This window comes from Micromys minutus (genome assembly GCF_963924665.1).
Source record: "Micromys minutus genome assembly, chromosome: 18".
Lineage (NCBI taxonomy): Eukaryota > Metazoa > Chordata > Mammalia > Rodentia > Muridae > Micromys > Micromys minutus.
Genome location: NC_137953.1, coordinates 32,403,852 through 32,421,270, shown reverse-complemented (window position 1 = coordinate 32,421,270; position 17,419 = coordinate 32,403,852). Strand labels below are relative to the sequence as shown.

The following is a 17,419-nucleotide window of genomic DNA, read 5'->3' as shown; positions in this document are numbered from 1 at the left end:
CAAAGGCCTCCTCATCTAATAGAAACAATTTTGAAATAAGAATGGTTTCTGGGGAGAGACACAAACATCCATCTGATAGCAATACCATATAGTTCCGGCTAAAGAGACCGGAATCTGGGCATCGTGGTGCATGCTTTTAATCCCAGCACTTTGGGTGCCAGAGGCAGAAGGATATCTATGAGTTCCAGTCTAGTCTGGTCTATACAATGTGAGTTCCAAGACATCCAGAGCTACACAGTAAGACCCTGTCTCAAAACAAACAAACAAACAAACAAAACCAAAAAGAAAAAGAGGAGGGAGACTAAAAAATTTAATCTAATCCTTAATAATGAGATTATATCAGCTACTTGGGGGATATTGTGGGGAGTTAGCTGGAAAATATCGTGGCCCATATCTTGACTGTAGTGGTTATACACATACATTTGGATAAATTTGTCAAACCTTGCTGAAGTGCACACCTGGGAAATTAGAGAATCTTTTTTTTTTTTTTTAGTTTAATGTATTTTAATAGCAAACTTACAGGAACAGCACAGAAGACAGACAACATTAAAAACATGTACTTGCATGTAGGACAACTCAGTTAGAAAAGTATAGTGGATGGATGGAATCTACTGGATGATAAAAACACTACAAACACCATTTAGTTGCCGTCAATAAGAAATTTACTTATTTTTAAAAAATCCAAATGCTGGCGTTGTTCAGAAAATTTTACAGGTTTATTTATAATTGTTATAAAGTTGAACTGTTGAAATGTGTTCACTGAAACATTTTGCTTGCATTAATGCTTTACATCTTGCGTTTATATTAAAAATTCACACACAAATGAACGTGGAGAAACTGCCAATACCTGATTCTGTCCCCTATGTTTCCACTCGCAATCATATACTTAGGTACCTTTGACCCCATGGAAAAAATATCTAACATTCAGAACTACTGATAACAGGAAGAGAAAAAACAATTTTTGAGAATGAAATGTTTCCCCTCATAGTGGACTCTTAAGCACGTTCCCCGCGTATGCGGCGTGCTAGCTGGATATCTTTTGGCATAATTGTTACACGTTTGGCATGGATAGCACACAGGTTGGTATCTTCAAAAAGGCCAACCAGATAGGCCTCACTTGCCTCTTGCAAAGCACCAATAGCTGCACTTTGGAAGCGCAGATATGTTTTGAAGTACTGAGCAATTTCTCGCACCAAATGCTGAAAGGGGAGCTTGCGAATCAGAAGTTCAGTGGACTTCTGATAGCGTCTGATTTCACGGAGTGCCACAGTGCCAGGCCTGTAACGATGAGGTTTCTTCACCCCTCCAGTAGAGGGCGCACTCTTGCGAGCGACTTTTGTAGCCAGTTGTTTCCTGGGTGCTTTACCACCGGTGGATTTGCGGGCAGTCTACTTTGTACGAGCCATGGTATGGGCACCTCCTTACTTATCCCCCTTCTCCTTCGACTGGAGTTCAGCAAGGGAGAGGCGGCGCTGGCGTTAGAGAGCGACAGCGGCGCGGCGAAGGCTGCGAACACCGAAATTAGAGAATCTTATCAGATCTAGATTTCACTTTAGCAAGAACAGTGCTGGTGGTGTGGGTGCGGGATAGCTCTCCTGCCTGCCTGCTCTGTCCCTCACTTGGGCAAGTCAGGAGAACTGGCCCTGGCAGTGCAGGTGCAGGAGAGCTGGTGGGCTGGTCAACTCAGCTGCCACCCAGGCCTAGATCCAGGGCTTTGAGTTGGCCCACCCCAACATTCACCTCATCTATGAAGAGGCTGGTCTTACAGAACCGAAGCAACAGGATCTCCATGACAAAGGACAACAACAGGACATCTGAGGAGATCGGGTGAGGATCCAGTATTGTCAGTGTAGCAGAAGTCAGAGGCCTTGAACCTGAGCAACATTTGCAAGTAAAGATGTGTGGACAAAAGGGTACACAGTGTGACAGACCGTGACATAGTACAGCTTCCACGGTGAGATTCTTTTTCTCTTTTTTTCCCCTGTTACAACGACTTTATTGTTTTAGACAAGATGATTCATCTAGTCAGTGGGATGAAGAGCTGTGTTCAGGAACCCCATCCGTAGTGCTGAAAAGAACTGTGGTTTCTCCACATCTACTCATACATCCAGTCATGGGCACAAGGCTTGTAGTAAACCAATTCTTGGGGCTTAAATCACAGAATGATCTCTTTCTCAGCACTCTCCACTGAATCGCTGCCCTGAATGATGTTCCTGCCAACATGAACGCAGAAGAAATCCCTACAACCGTGCCTGGTTTCAAAGCATCTGGATTGGTATCCCCCAATATCACTTGGCTTGTTTTTACCACATTGAGCCCCTCCCAGATCATGACCACCACAGGCCCTGAGTCCATGTACTTCACCAGCCCTAAGAAGAAAGAACGGTCTTCCAGGTCAATGTAATGCTGCTTCAGGTGTTCTTCAGAAGCCTGAAGAAACTCAGTGGCCACCAGGCAGAACCCCATCTGCTCAAATTGCTTGATGACCTCATCTACCAGGCCACTGCATTCCATCTGACTTGGTGGCAATGAAGGTGCACTCAAAGTTGGCCATGGTCCGAAAGCCAGTGGGTTGGTTGGTGTCTGTGATGAGCAATGGAAGCAAAAAGATGAGACTTTTTATTTTTTTATTTTCATTTTTTTTGTTTTCTTTTGAGGGAGAGTTTGCTAGGGCAGAGGGCAGATATGGAGATCTGTGGGACTGGAGTGCATGCTGTGAAAATAACAAATCAATAGAGTTTACAAAAACAAGAGGAGGAGAAGGGGGGGCAGTACAGATAGGTATTCTGTAGGGACAGACAAGGACAGCAGAAAGCTGTAAGTGCAGATATTGGGACTAGGAGTAGATCAGGTACACCGCCCAGAGGGAGCCAGAACAAACCAGCAGGGAAACAGCAGACTGTGGGAGAATTGGGCTTCTCAATAGAAAAAAAGGCAAACTATCTACCTCAAACCACACACAAAATTAAAGTTTTTTGTTTGTTTTTTTTTTTTTTTTTTTTTTTTTTTTTTTTTTTTTTTTTTAGGGGCAGAGCTAAAGAACTAACTCCCAAAAGCAAAATATCAAAAAGTCTAAAGGAAAGCATGAAAGAATGGGTTGATTACAACAGGAAAAACATGTTAAATATGTTTCAGAGTGTATTTTTGCAGTCTAAATCATTTACTTGGTTGTTTTCTAAGCATGGACTCCATTCCTGCTTCTGGGCCATACGCCCCCCTCCCCCCAGCTTTGTCAGGATTTGAGTACACCCTTTTTCTCCTACTGCAACACCCACTGTCACGGTGGTGTGAGAATGGAACCCAGGATCTCACACGTAGTAAGAGCTCTACCATGAAAATCTTTAGCTATTGCCAGTGGGTAGTTCTTCTTGAATAGTTTTTTTTCTGTCTTAAAAGGTCTCTTGACAATTTTTCTTGAGCACTCTTAACTTTTCTTACTGTTACATGCTCTGTGCCTTCCCTGTATAATGGAGAAATGAACACTCCATTTCTGAAATGTGTGTTAATCCCACCCAACGAAAGTAAAGACCACCAACTCAAAATTTCTGGTTGAATTAAGCAAGCTTTATTTTCTGTCAGACAGGGCTATCTCCCTAAAGTAGGGTTAGAGAGAACAGTTCTGAACATAGGAAAAATTATTTTTTTTTAATAGCCCCCAAACTGCAAATGGGGATTCCAAGGATTTTTGGTTACATAGGAACTTGGCAGAGCATCTCAAAATTATTTGGCAGAACATCTTATATTATCAGGGTGGAGGTCTGGGTATAGGGTGTGGAAAAATTTCAGAAGATGGTTCTAACACGATCAAACCCAAGTTTTACAGTAAACAGGAATGAACTTTCTTTGACCTTTTAACAAGATGGCTTCAGTAGTCCCTAAGTGATGTGCCTGAGGCAGTTATAGGAGCTGTCCACGGTGGTGACACTCCCTCCCTAACCTCCCCAAGCAGCTCAGCAGTGACGTTGCCTTAGCCATGGGCCCAATGCAGGGGAAAAGAGGCTGAAAAATGCCAGTAATCCCTGCGCAGAAAAACCCACCAATCCCCGAGCTTCCCACAAACCACCATCAATTCCTGAGTATGAAACCCCACCAACTCCAGAAAAGGAAAATTCACCAATCTCTGAGCTCCCCAAGCTCAGGACTTGAAATCCCACCAATCCTAACTCTGGAAAGCTCCGCCCCCTAAGAAGTCCTGTATAAGCCCTGCTCTTTGTTCAACACCTTGCTGTCTGCTCCTGGAAGCAGAGGCAGCCATTCTTGGGTTCGTTCCCCCTCTCCCTGGACCCTCCAATAAATCTCTTATATAAGATTTGAGGCTCCTGAGCTCTGCTGGGGATGTCCTTCCCTGGGAGCTGCAATGCCTCTTGCTGAGGAGCTTCCTCTCAGAGCCATGTGGTTCCTGGGCTCCTGTCTCAGGATGCCCTTCCATTGGGACACTATCCCACCTCTGAGCTGTGTGGTTCCTAGGCTCCCATGTCTACTCTTCCATTGGGATGCTCTCTCTGCTAAGAGCTGTGTGGTTCTTGGGATTCCACACCTTTCCATCTGAGAAGGAACACCTACAGCTTAAAATAGAATAAGGCTGGTCCATCACATAGAGAAGTTCAAGTGAGATCAAATGGGCAACAGGCACCATTTAATGGATTAGAAAATCTAGGTCACCACTGGCTGGCAGCCTGGCACACCGAATGTCGCCAAACATGTATTCGTTAAGGATTTGCACTGTGATGCAGTGCAGAGATGCGAACAACAACAAAACCGTGTCTACACGTAGCCAGCCTGGGGCTGGAAGGGTGTGGACTGAACTGGAATTGCTTTGTCTGAATGCAGGGGAAGCACGAGGAGACGGAGAACCCTTCCAACGTAGACATTTCCAAGTGGCCTGTGAAAGAAAGTGAGAGAAAAACATTCTCCCACGAGCACAGTTAAGGTGACTTCTTTATCTGCTGGACAATGTCTTATGCAAGGTGGCAGTTTGTGTTGGTGACGTCTCTGGGCAAAGCCTTTGAGAATATTACCAGGCAGTGGACATTTGTCTCAGGAAACATTCTGAGGTAGTTTTCTAAAAGATATGAGTAAGGATTCCACGAGGGCTCCTTCTTACCGTCATTTCGGCGCCTTTTGTCTGCAGTGCTAATTGGTGAGCGTGACCGGGCACCAAGTAACGGATTAGAACATCTAGGTCGCCACTGGCCTGCAGCCTGGCACACTGAACGTCACCAAACACATATTCGATAAGAACCTATAAATGCCTTTCCCAACGTCTCACCGTCAAATGTACTAATGATCAAACTAATAGGAACAAAACTCTCCTGTAGCACTGTCCGCGGGCTCTACCACAAAGAGCCACAAGTCTCTCTGGTAGTGTGATCTGCGTCACTAGCTTACCCTGCCAGCCGCAGCGCGTCCCTTAAAAACAACTTTTCGTGTCGCACCGTTCCCCGCCCCTTCCGGCCTTTCGCTGGTTCCGGATGGGCTGGGCCTGCGCCAGTAGCTGATTTTCGAGTCCTCCACGTGTTTGGGGATGCTGGATTCTTCCAGAACTGCCAGCGATTAGTGGCCACTCCCTCAGCTCCAGGAACTGCTGCTCTGCGTGCAGTTACAGACAGAACGCTTTAACCGGTAACAGTCACGTGAGGTGGGTGCTGCCATGGTCGCCAGGAGACAGGACGCGTTCTAGCCCACAATCACAGCCTCTGGAAATACGTAACAAAAAGGGTTCTGCTAGTGTGGTAAATTGTTTTAAAAGAGCAGCCGTAGAGATAAAGGCGGAAAGAAAGTCTTGGTCTTGTTTATTCACGGTGAGGGAGCATTTTGTCACCAAGGTATGCTGACGGCAAAAATGCCTACAAAGGAAAAAGGGATGCGGGCCCCTTATTGGGTCAGAAATGGGTGGAAATGACTTCGATAGTTCCCAGAGGAAGCTGGGAAATGTAGTCTTCCAGCATTAACTTATCCGTGTTTTTGGTCACTTTTGCTAGTGTGAGCACAAAAGATGGTCCGATGTTATTTAAAGCATCCCCCACCAAATGGCTTAATTTCTCAGGTGGGGTGGGAGACTACCTTTTCCCCCCAGTGTAGGAATGTGAGAGGAGAGGAAGCTGGCAAGCTTGTACATAGTGGAACTGTGGGATACCCTTGGATGTGCTGAGCAGAACACAGAATTAGGAAGCCAGGTCCCATCTGGGCATGTTCCTGGGAAGGATTAGCAAAATAGTCAAGAAAAGTCCCAATCTAATCAGACAACACTTGGTATGTGCTGAGGTATCTCCTAGTCTAGGTGAACAGATGCCAAAAGAGTATTCATCTGCAGGTTGCCAGTTTCACGATTATGTGGCTTCTGTGGGGGACTTTGGACTACGGACAGTTTTAGTTTCCCACCCAAGACCCCTTCATTGATTTGCTTACCTGCAAGACATTCTGCTTTCTCATCTGTCAGGAGAAATAAGATTCCTTCATGTTTTCTCGAATCCCAAGCCTTTCCCACGTGTCTTAACTTCCTTTTCCATGGCGTGTTTTACTCCTCTTTCCCCAGACACCTGTACTCCATCTGAGAAACACTGCCAAGTCTGTCCCCTCCTTTCCCCTCCAGCACTTCCGTATTCACAACACTCCAGTGGACCTGCCAATGGTTTTGCACCCACAAGTTCTATAACCATTAAGCATTGAATTTTCAGGAAGACAAACGACAAACTAGAAACAAGTACTGAACACAAACTTTTTTTCTTGTTTTGGGTCTTGAACCAATACAGTGTTCCCAATTCATTGTGATACAGAGCGGGGAGGTGTGTGGGTTCTGTATAGTGTCCTTTGATGTATGTCCTTTGGAATCTGAGGAGGTCCTGGAATAAGTCCCCTCTGAAACCAGCAGATGGCTGTGCCTACCTATGCCACGCTTCTCCCTATAGGGTCCAGAATTCTTTGTCATGACTGGAGCTATGGTTTTGTACATTCTCCCTTTGCTTTCCTGAGAATCCCTTTGTAAAGTTTTCCTGTGTTTCTCCCACTGTGTTTCAGTCATTGGGCTGTTCTGCCTCTGTCCTCTCCGTACCGTCAGCCTTATCCAGGCAGCCACCTCCACTGCTGAGCCCCTCATTTTCTGTGAAAATATGCCTGAAGATCTGTCCAAAAGGAACCTCAAACTCAGTGGATCTGCACAGACCTCTGAGAGTACAGACCTTCAGGATTATTAGGGTTCTCTTTGTCCCTTCTTCCTTTGCTTCCTAGCTCTGGATAATCTACCCCTGAATTGTTCCCACTTTTCACTTTCTCAGGCCTGCTGTGATGAATCTAAGTTTTTCTTTTCCCTTGTGTGTGCATATGTTGAGAATTGAATCCAGGGCCTTGTACATGCTAGCTCTTGTATTGGCTGTTTTTCTGTCAGCTTCAGTCAAGCTAGAGTCATCCCAGAGGGAGCATCATTTGAGAAAATTGTCTCCATAAAACCCAGTTGTAAGACATTTTCTTAATTAGTGATCAATGGAGAAGGGCCCAGTCCATCCTGGGTGGTGCACCCCTGGCCTGGTAGTCTTGGATTCTACCCGAAAGCAGGCTGAGCAAGCCATGAGAAGCAAGCCAGTTAATCGCACCCCTCCATGGCCTCTGCATCAGTTCCAGCCCTGCTTGAGTTCCTGTCCTGACTTCCTTCACTGACAAACAGTGAGGGTTTGGAAAATATAAGTGGCTGTTTGGTCATGGTGTTTCCTCACAGCAATTGAAACCTGACAGAGACACAAGGAGAGATGTTTGCTGCTACTGTCTTCAGGTCACCATTTCTACATTTCTTGAGCTGAACTTGCCAACCAGACAGTTACTCTTCTTCTTGTTTTTGGTACTGGAGATTGAGCCCAGGGCATTGCATGCACCAGCCAAGCAGTCTCTCACTGAGTTTCCCAGCAGCTCCTCCTTACACTACTTTGTTATTGTTGTTGTTATTGTTTTGTTTGTTTTGTTTTGAGACAGAGTTTCTCTGTGTAGCTCTGGCTGTCCTAGAACTTGCTTGTAGATCCAGCTGGCCTCAAACTCACAAAGATCGTCCTGCCTCTGCTTCCCAGTGCTAGAATTAAAGATGTGTGCCACCACCCCAAACTTTGTTTAATACTTAGTCCCAGCTAGCCTATGACTGAGCTCCTGCCTCTGCCTCCCAAGTGCTGCACACACAGTCATGCTATGATTTCTTGAATTAAGATCCTATAGGGCCTTTTTAAAGCCTATAATTCACAAGCATCTGTGCCAAGCTATTCCAGTAACCAGCATTTAGGGATGGGGGTTTCCCTAGAAACATGTCTTTGTTGTACACGTATCTTGTTCCCATTTGGTTGGGGTAATTCGACTGTGGTAGGGGACTTGCCTAATATGTCTTAACTTGCCAAACAGGATGTCGGTTACCCACATACATGTCTCTTTCTGCCAGAGAGGTCTTGGGAACTTAAACTTTACTTGATCACTACTCGAATTGATGTCTTATTCCAAATAGTTACTTATATCAGTGCAGGTGTTTCTCTTATGTTGAGGTCTATCCCAGGGGCAGCTTATAAAAGCAAAAGCCACAAAAGCTTATACATAGGCGCAGGAACTGCTTGCCTGGCCTTTGGTTTAGGCCCCCACTTATTATGGCTAACTACATAAAGCAGTTCTAACTGACTTCTGTTGTGATTGATTTCCATGGACACCAAAGTACTGAACATCCTAGTAACAGCAGTAACAACATGTCAGATAACAACATGCATAGAAGGGCAGGCTAGACAGATAACAGTTACCCAGGCCTTAACAGATAACATGCTTCCAGCATACAGTAGCACAGGATAGACCTTACCACTCCAAAAGAGAGGGAAGGGATCACAGTGAGGACACTCTGGACCAGAACAAGACCAAAAACCAGCTGGGCGATTTCCAAACTCTGCATCTCCATGTCTTCAGCCTCATCAGAGACGAGAAGGAGTGACTATTACCTGTGTGCATAGGAAGCACAGGAATGCAGCTTCCAAAGGTTAAGAAATGACAGAGACAGCTGACTGCCATGACAGCCCCCAGTATTCTCTGTAATGTTGGAGCATCCATCTCTGGCCTAGGATATCTGACAGACTTTATGTGAAGCGGGAATTATGAATGACTTCCTTACCCTGTTTTAGCAGAGGTTGGCAATCAACTTTCATGAGTCTGTTTGTCCTTTGTGGACACATTTGTCTGTAGGTGAAGCATGGGCATTTCCTTTGCCCAGTGGCTAGCTTGCCGTAATTGAAGCAACTCCTTATTGGAGGTTATTGATGCTCATCTTCTTTGAAGGGGAATGGGGTACTGTCTGCAGCAGACCTGTCTCATAGTCAACAGATCTTTTAATAATGAAATCGTTTTAAATGTCATTTTCTGTGAATCTCTGAGTCTTTAATGATCATTTATCTATAGCACACCTGGATTATTGAACATTGTTTATTCTTAGCTAATTATTATCTGAATAACCTTGAAAACATCTTATTGTCATTACCTGTAGGTATGGATTTTTTTTTTTTTTTTTTTTTTGCCACCTACTGTTAATAAGGGTTCAATTTCTCTTTTAGCCTACCACCTAGCAGAGGTAGCAAAAATGAAAAGTTATTGGGATATGGGGGAAGTGGACCTGTTCAGCAATAGTTCTTTGAGGGCAAGCTCAATCTTGTTCCATAGCTGTTCAGTCCGGTAGCAAACACTAAATACAATTCAGCAGCTGCAGACCAGCCCTCTAGACAGGCAGACACCACACACGAACCAGCAGCTACAGTCCAGTCCTTTTGGCAGCCAGACACCAGGTGTGAACCTGCATCTGTAAGTCAATCTGAAGAAACCACCAGGTTTGCACAGCAGCCTGAGGTGAGGCAGTGGAAACAACAAGCTGCCACAGGAACCTCACAAGTGTCTCTTAGGAGAGCTTCTTTCAATGGCAGCCTTACCATAAGTTGAGGTCAACAACACTATGTAAGGTGTGTCATTAGCAAAGAATGGCAAGGCAGAGCAAACCAAACCAAAGCTCAGTGCTCTTCTCCCACAGTCTGGGGAGGGGGTCACATTTATACTCCTTCATCAAGCATCCTTTCTCCTGTGTCTGCTTCAGGAAAACATTCTTTGCCATGTCTCCTCCAGTGAAACATCCTTTTGCTAAACCATCCACCCTAACTTAAGGGACTAGATGATGGTTGTTTTATAGTTGTTTTCTGAGGAATTAGGGAAAGAATTCCTGCTTGGGGACATTGGAAAAATGGCTAAGTTGAAAGAAAGGTAGCTAGCATCATTCGTCGTTCATTCTCTATGTGGTGAGAAAGTCTGGATTTTCAGTCCTTTTTGAAGCTGTTCCAGAAGCAAGCCTCTGGAAATATCAGTTTGAGGAAGGATCAGTCAGGGCGCTGGAACAGCAAGCAGGCCTCAGCATCTCAGCATTCCCGAGGGTGAATGTCATTAGGGCTGCGTTCTTGTTTTTTATTTTTTCTTTCTTGTCTTTTTCTTAACCATAAAGCTTTTAGAGGTAGTATATACTGCTATAGTAACATTGTGTGGAGTGTGCAATGTACACAGAGCAGTTGAAGATAATTGCCTTTGTTCTTGTCTACCAGTGCTGCTGGTCCTGCTGTATGGGGTTACCTAATACCCAGATGTTGCCCAGATGTCCTGCCCCTGGAGGGGACAGGAGATGCTGACACAGTTGGTACTGGGTAGACCTGAGCAGCTTACTCCTGGTTTCACCCCTACTTACTTCCCTCACAGCATTCAGGATAGCTAGGGTGTATATAAGCTTAGCCACACATGCTCCACACACAGTCACATGCAGGATCGCAGGGCTGCTGTGTAGCCCAGCTTTGCACTTTGTCTTCTTTAAGCTCTTCAGGAAGCTCATGGACCAGGGGACTGGAGTGTTGCAGGCCAATGAACTAACAGAGGAATGATTGTTATGAAGAAAGAGTACTCTCCTCAGTTGTGCTGTTGAGAGGATGTGTAAGATCCATTCCGGCCCCGTCAAAGCATTTGTGGGGAACTCTTTGAAGACACTGCCAGTTAGCAGGAATCACTGAGGGACGGTACTGCGAGCCTGGCGTTCTTGGAGGAGGGATTCTTAGTAACATTGATCATGTAAACTTAGTCTTGGGAGTCACCAGTACCTCACAGCTACAGCATTGGCATTGGCAGTGTCCTAATGGTTTTTGCAGGTGTAACTGTCTGCCTGGCCCAGGCTCCCTAGTCTGTGCCCCCAGCCAGAGTCTGCAGTTTGGAATGAGGCCTGCTTTTGTTTTTCTGACCCCAGCGTGGGTGTTGACCCTCCCACAGGCAGCCTTCTCACACCGATGTCACCGAAGACATGCTTCACATGTCTCTCTCATGCTCCAGAGCTATGCTAGTCACTCCTTTTTTTGCTCCAAAATGGCTTTTGGATTTCTTCGCCTCCCCCAGCTTGCCTTTGGTATCATGATACCATACCTTCAGTAGCGCTACGCTGTTCAGCACACAGTAACCATTGCCTGTCAATCACCATCTTGCTGATCTCTGAGAAGTGATGTCAAAAAGCAAAAGAGCTGGTTGGGAGACTGGGGAGATTTGGATAGGGGTTGCCTGGAGTCGGAGCAACAGTGTATAGTGAGCTCATCCAGCTTCTCTGTTAACTCCCACCCCGCCCTACCTCCCTTAACTCCAGTTTCCTCAGGGTACTTAGCCCCAGCCAGAGCTGCAGGCTGGTCTGTATCCTCAGAACACCATGCTAACTGGTGATAATATTGGGGAAATGTAAATAACATTCTTGAGTGAATGAAAAAAGTTACAGCTCTTATTTGGGTCTGCCTGCCAGGAAGGTGGTAATTACCTGTCTTCTATTTTAAAACAAATTGAAGCCGGGAGTGGTAGTCTAAGCCTGTAATCCTAGTTCTCTGGGGTGGGATAGGGTGGAGGGGGGCAGGAGGAATGAGAATTCAAAGCCAGCTTGAATTCCCTATCTTAAAAAACAAAAGCAAAGAAACCAACCAATAAAAAAAATTAACTTTTCAAAAAGGAACCCTTTATGGTTAATAAAGATGAATCATGTTACTGGAAAGGTTACAGTATGCTGGAATAGTTAAGTAATGATATTTTTGTCCACAGTCCAGATTTGAGAGGTGGACCAAGCTGGCAATATGGGGCCTAAGCTTCATGTAACATGGTATGACAGTGGAGTCAGCCAGAGCCACTTCCCCTAGGCTGGGGCTGTGCCTGCCCTGTGGCTTAGATGGTCCCAGGTCTAGTCTGGCTATTGGCTCTTCACTCTGGGAATCAAGGCTGGCGGCTCTTGCACTTGGGAGTCTCTGTAAACACCATGGCAGCTGAGGGTCTCTCCATGTGAAACAAACTCTGTTTCAACGCAACTCAGTAGCCAGTGTTGGTTCAAACTTCCAGAGTTTGACACTGGGCAGTTTATTTTAGGCACATTTAAGTTCAGTACAATTTGGAAAACAGGTTGCTGGTATAGTACAACCCCATGTGCACAATAAAGCTAAGGGCAAACTCTTTTCAAAGTACATGCCCCTCTTCCATAAAGATGGACTCTCTCTCTCTCTGAGACAACCCTGCATATTTAACATTCCTGGATTCTGTGAGCACAAGACTTTGTACCATCTGCATGGCATCTGGCAGTCCCCTGCTGCACAGGACACATACCCAGGAGAGGCTGGTCTGACTGTCTGTCTCTCTTTAGGGCCCAAGCAGAACTGAGGGAGAGAGCAGCCAGCTGATCCTCAGAGGCACCAGCATTCCTGTGCTGCCAGGACCCAGCCGTCTGAACCATCTTCGATATCATGGAGTCTCCTGGAGAGAAGCCAGGAGAGGCTGAGGCACTGAGGATCACACCCCAGCTGTTGAAGTCCCACTCTGGAGAGTTCGCCCTGGATTCCATCCTGTTGCTGAAACTTCGGGGTTTAGGGGTGGGGGACCTGGGTTGCTTGGGGGAGTGCCTGAACCTTGAGTGGCTTGACCTGTCAGGCAATGCACTTACCCACCTGGGTCCACTGTCATCCCTGCACCAGCTGACTGTGCTTAACGTCTCCAACAATCGGCTGACCGGGCTGGAGCCACTAGCAGCCTGTGAGAACCTGCAGAGCCTCAATGCCGCTGGGAACCTGTTGACCACTCCCAGCCAGCTCCAGTGTCTGGCTGGCCTGCAGGGCCTGGAGCACCTGAGGCTCCGGGACCCTTTGGCCCGGCTCAGCAACCCTCTCTGTGCAAATCCCTCCTACTGGGCTGTGGTCCGAGAGCTGCTGCCTGGCCTCAAAGTCATAGATGGGGAACGTGTCAGCGGGAGGGGCAGTGAGTTGTACCAGTTATGCCGAGACCTGGACAATTCCTTGCGCTCCAGCTCCGGCCCGGGCCCCAGAGCCATTGAGGCCCAGCCATGGGTGGAGCCCGGCTACTGGGAGGCCTGGCCCATCCAGAGCAGCTCCATTCTGGAGGAGGCCTGCCGGCAGTTCCAGGACACACTTCAGGAATGCCTTGACCTGGATCGGCAGGCCGGTGATAGCTTGGCCCGGGCCCAGCAGGCCCTCAGCCCTGCAGAAGCCACCTCTTCCTTTGTCTTCTGAACGCCACTCATAGCCAAGGTAGTCTGATCGTGCACAGTCCTTCCCTGCCCCATGCCCTTGCCTCTTGGTTTGTTTATTTATTTTTCCTGGTCACTGACCCTGCAGACTAGGTTGTTCATTCATCCCATTCTTGAGAGCTTTCTAGCTCCTGCCCCACCCACAGGGGCATGCTTTGCAGGTAGCCTCTAAAAGGTAGAGGAGATCTCCTCATTATCTGGCAAATACACTATGCAGCCGGGCTCCTGGGGCTCCAGGGGCTCCGGGCATGCTGAGCCTGGGCTCCCTCAGATACCCAACCTAAGGCTTTGTGGGTAAGGTGACTTGCCACCTGCTAACTCTTATTAAATAGTTCTGTGCTCGTATGATCACTTCTTGTCTCTTCTTCAGCAAATATGCGGGCTTTTGTGCTTCTGCTTTGGTCCTGTGGGAGGCTCCTACACTTATTCTACCTGCTTCTTCCTGGTACTAGGTAGGAAGTATGGACACACACACACACACACACACACACACACACACACTGACTTTGAGCTTCTCTCATATGTATGGTCTGAGCTAAGGGAAGAACAACACAAGGTTGGAAAGGAGCAGACTCGGCCATTTTATTAGTCTAGAGTTGAAAGTCTTCCGGAGGCCATATGCTTCTGCTGGGTACTGCCACAGCTGTACAGGAAGTAAGATGAAGTCCTAGAGGAGAAGGGAAAACCAGATTGTGTGTGTGTGAGGTTGCTTTGGTATGATCCTAGCTTTTTTTTTTTTTCTTCACGTTTCACATGTCCCTTAGCCCAATGTTCATGCCAAGTGGCTGGCTCTCCCCATTAACCACTTACCTGTCCAGGGCTTATTTGCTTCGCATGGCCCTGGAGAAGGCAAACTGTCCAGGGAAGAAGTAGCTGCGGGAGTCCTCACCAGCCTGTGCTACCTTATTGCACTGGGACTCCTGAGGCTCCTGCCAGAACCAGTGTTTGTTGCAGCAATGCCTAGGCAGGGAGGCACTGCCACAACCCCCAGGGGAATGTCCCAGCTGTCCCCCTACCCGACTCTTCTTTCCAGGTTTCCTGTATTTCTCCCACAGAGTCAGATTTGATCTGTCCCCCAGGCCTCTCCCTAACCTCTTTTTCTTCTTACCTGAGACCCTTGCTTCAGAATTGGGCAGTGGACCATCCGGCCTAGAGCTTTACCCTTGGGGTCCAGTTTGATGCAGGCCAGGCATTTCCGCTTTTTCTGAGGAGGAGAATGTGAGTGTCAGGGTAGAGACTAGCCTTCTGGCATGCTCTAGAGTGGAGGAATATAGTGACTTAAATAAGAATGTCCCCCATAGGCTGAGATATTTGAATACTTGGTCTCCAATTGGTGATGCTGTTTGGGGAGGCTTAGAAGGTTTGACCTTGATGGAGGAAGTGCATCACTGGGACAAGCTTTATGATTTTAAAACCTTGGACCACTCCCAGTTCATTCTGCTTCCAGTTTACTTGGAAGGCTGTGAGCTCTCAGCTTCCTGCTCTGGTGGCTATGCCTGGTAGCATCCACACCTCCCTGTTTCCCACCATGATGAACTTTTATTCCTCTGGAACCCTAAGCCAAAATAAACCTTTCCTATTATTAGTCAGTTTTGGTCATGGCATTTTATCACAGCAACAGGAAAATAACTAAATCCAAGGGCAAGGTGACATGCAAGCCAGATGGGCATACAGCTTACCCTGGGATAGGAGAGTTTAGAGGTTCTCTCCTTTGGACACAATCTCAAGAAGTTGCCTAGACTGGCCTAGAACTTGCAGTTCACCTGCTTTAACTTCTCCAATGCTGGCATTTCAAGTGTATGCTACCCTTGGCTTGCCTGCAGACTGTAGTCTGTGCAGGGATCATTCCTGTGTGAGCATACATATGTGTATTGCTCATAGGCAGTATATAGCATGCATAGGTGTATTCACAAGCGCCTATGCTAATGTGAAAACATGTTTGAAGGCAAAAATCTTCCCCAGATGGTGTCTGTCTATCTCTGTTTTTCTCTGCTGTATGTGTGTGTGTGTGTGTGTGTGTGTGTGTGTGTGTATTTGTGCCTATGCATGTATGTGTCAGACAAGGACATCGGCTGTCTCACTTCACCACTCTGCTTTATTCCACTGAAATAAATCTCTCACTGAACCTGCAGTTAGACTGGCAGCCAGCCAGCCTTGGGTATAGCCATGCCCAGCGGTTTTCAGACGGGTGCTGGGATTCAAACTCAGGCCCTTGCTTGCACAGCAAGGGCCCCGACTACCTTGGCCTCATATTTACATTTGTCCTTTAAGACTTAATTTGAACAAAAGGTCCTTGAAACCAAGAGTCTTGCTAAATCAGCAGTATGATTCAGTCCCTTCCCTTAACCCCAGGAGGGGACAAGGACCTTAAGTGAACCCACAAAACTGTAAGAGATCAAGAACCTTAACTCAAAAGTACTGCACCTCTAGCCCGAGGTCAGTTCATAGCAGCAATGTCACCCTCAGGGTGGCCAATTACTGTGAAACCCTTCGATGAAGCAGCTCTATATACCCTGCCCAGGATACAGGGTAAACTCCATAGAGAAGATTCTTTAGGAAGACCCACTCTAGTGGCAAAATTAGACAGCCCCCAGTGATGAGCACGGTGCTTCTCTGGGCTCCAGTTCCTACTCTGGCAAGCTGTCCCATCAACAAGAGACCCTTCACTCACCCCGTTCAGTTTGATTGTGCACTCCGGCTTTTTCCAGTCTTCCTTGCGGCAGCCAGTCTGCTGGAGCTTAAATTCCAACCTCACAAAGGTGCCAGCTGAGAAGGGCTACAGACAGACAGACAGACAGACAGGCAGACAAGAAGGCAGACAAGAGGGCCAGCAGGTAATGGATGTTACTCCCCCTCCCCCAACACCTTAACTGGCACAGCCTCAGAGAGTGGCTGGCTGGGGACCTTTCCCAGTAAAGCCTTCTGGGAGTTCACTGCAGCTCTCCATTCTCTGCCCAGTCACACCACTAACCATGTCGTCAGCGCTGTCCACGCCGATCTCTTGGAAGGACCACTTTACAGATGGGTGTTTGTGGAACTCCTCCAGAGCCACCTGCAGGCCCCTGCGCTGTGTCTCGCTGAGCTCAAGCTCTGTCCCTTGTGTCCCCACTATGCCCAGCCATAGCGTCAGGGAGATCAGCAGGCACTTCATGGCTTCCCCTCAGTCCTATGGTCCTGCAAAGATGATGTGTGGTCTTCAGCTGTTGGAGCTGTGATGGTGGTCTGACCTACTCCTGGGGACAGAAGTGTCCCTTTCCGACTCTCCATTGGTATCCCACTAGCCTTTCCCATTCTGCAAGGCCTTGTTTCCTGAGGCCAGCAAAGTCTTAGAGTTCCCTGCCAACAGCTCTGTGAAGTAGTCCTGCTGGATATAACCCTACAGCCTCTTTTCTGAGCCATTTTCTTCTCCTTCTGCGTCTTCCCTTCATGTCCCAGATCCCCAGCCCCTTTCTGGTACCTTGAAAAATATCAGGTTTGTTGCTTTAGGGAGGCTTTTTTCTGTGTGGTCCCTCGAACAGCTCCCTGGTAGCTGTCCCCTCTCACCTTCTCATCTCCCTTTTCTCCTCTCTCTGATCCCCAAAGCCCCGCCTTTTCCCACTAACCCTTCTCCCAGAGTCCAGAGTTTTGGAGTTTCCTGTTTCCCAAAGTTCCCTGACCGCCCTCTTGCACTGAGCCAAAAGAGGGGGAGGGCGAAGGCGAGGGCCTGGAGCACCAAATGAGACAGGCTGCAGGCTGAATATTTTTCAGAAGACGTAAATGTGGGAGGACAAGCAGGTCCAAGGCCGGTGGGAACTGCAAGATGCTTAACCCTCCTCGTACCAGGTTGCAGCTGCCATC

At 47.3% G+C, this 17,419-nt stretch overlaps 2 protein-coding genes and 2 pseudogenes across 5 annotated transcripts; 1 reads left to right on the top strand and 3 right to left on the bottom strand.

The window, feature by feature from the left end:
* Nucleotides 1–777: 777 nt before the first annotated feature.
* On the bottom strand, nucleotides 778–1,406 carry LOC308432437 (histone H3.3A-like; annotated as a pseudogene). The gene has a single exon. The product of its transcript is annotated as a histone H3.3A-like (transcript).
* Nucleotides 1,407–2,095: 689 nt separating this feature from the next.
* On the bottom strand, nucleotides 2,096–2,554 carry LOC308432436 (nucleoside diphosphate kinase B-like; annotated as a pseudogene). Its single transcript has one exon. The product of its transcript is annotated as a nucleoside diphosphate kinase B-like (transcript).
* A 2,839-nt stretch (nucleotides 2,555–5,393) lies between these two features.
* On the top strand, nucleotides 5,394–13,842 carry LRRC61 (leucine rich repeat containing 61). The gene is made up of 2 exons (XM_080932171.1): nucleotides 5,394–5,638; nucleotides 12,686–13,842. The coding sequence occupies exon 2, from the start codon at nucleotides 12,786–12,788 to the stop codon at nucleotides 13,563–13,565; it is 780 nt and encodes a 259-aa protein (XP_080788297.1). The 5' UTR covers nucleotides 5,394–5,638; nucleotides 12,686–12,785; the 3' UTR covers nucleotides 13,566–13,842.
* A 297-nt stretch (nucleotides 13,843–14,139) lies between these two features.
* RARRES2 (retinoic acid receptor responder 2) lies at nucleotides 14,140–17,176 on the bottom strand. 2 transcript variants are annotated; one of them, XM_080932172.1, is made up of 6 exons: nucleotides 17,040–17,176; nucleotides 16,554–16,756; nucleotides 16,254–16,358; nucleotides 14,691–14,786; nucleotides 14,393–14,511; nucleotides 14,140–14,249 (listed from the first exon to the last, which is right to left on the bottom strand). In XM_080932172.1, exons 2-5 carry the CDS (start codon nucleotides 16,731–16,733, stop codon nucleotides 14,404–14,406), a joined length of 489 nt encoding a protein of 162 aa, XP_080788298.1. In that variant the 5' UTR covers nucleotides 16,734–16,756; nucleotides 17,040–17,176; the 3' UTR covers nucleotides 14,140–14,249; nucleotides 14,393–14,403. The 2 variants fall into 2 exon arrangements, with proteins under 2 accessions (XP_080788298.1, XP_080788299.1); XM_080932173.1 differs by having other exon boundaries at nucleotides 17,126–17,160.
* Between the last annotated feature and the right edge of the window lie 243 nt (nucleotides 17,177–17,419).

Bases quoted from the DNA above. Each gene is read 5' to 3' on its own strand.
- RARRES2 (XM_080932172.1), bottom strand. From the start codon at position 16,733: ATGAAGTGCCTGCTGATCTCCCTGACGCTATGGCTGGGCATAGTGGGG. The intron at 16,359-16,553 runs GTTAGTGGTGTG...GTCTGTCTGTAG, and splicing joins TGGACAGCGCTGACGACATG to CCCTTCTCAGCTGGCACCTT. The intron at 14,512-14,690 runs GTAAGAAGAAAA...TGGTTCTGGCAG, and splicing joins TTCTGAAGCAAGGGTCTCAG to GAGCCTCAGGAGTCCCAGTG.
- LRRC61 (XM_080932171.1), top strand. From the start codon at position 12,786: ATGGAGTCTCCTGGAGAGAAGCCAGGAGAGGCTGAGGCACTGAGGATC.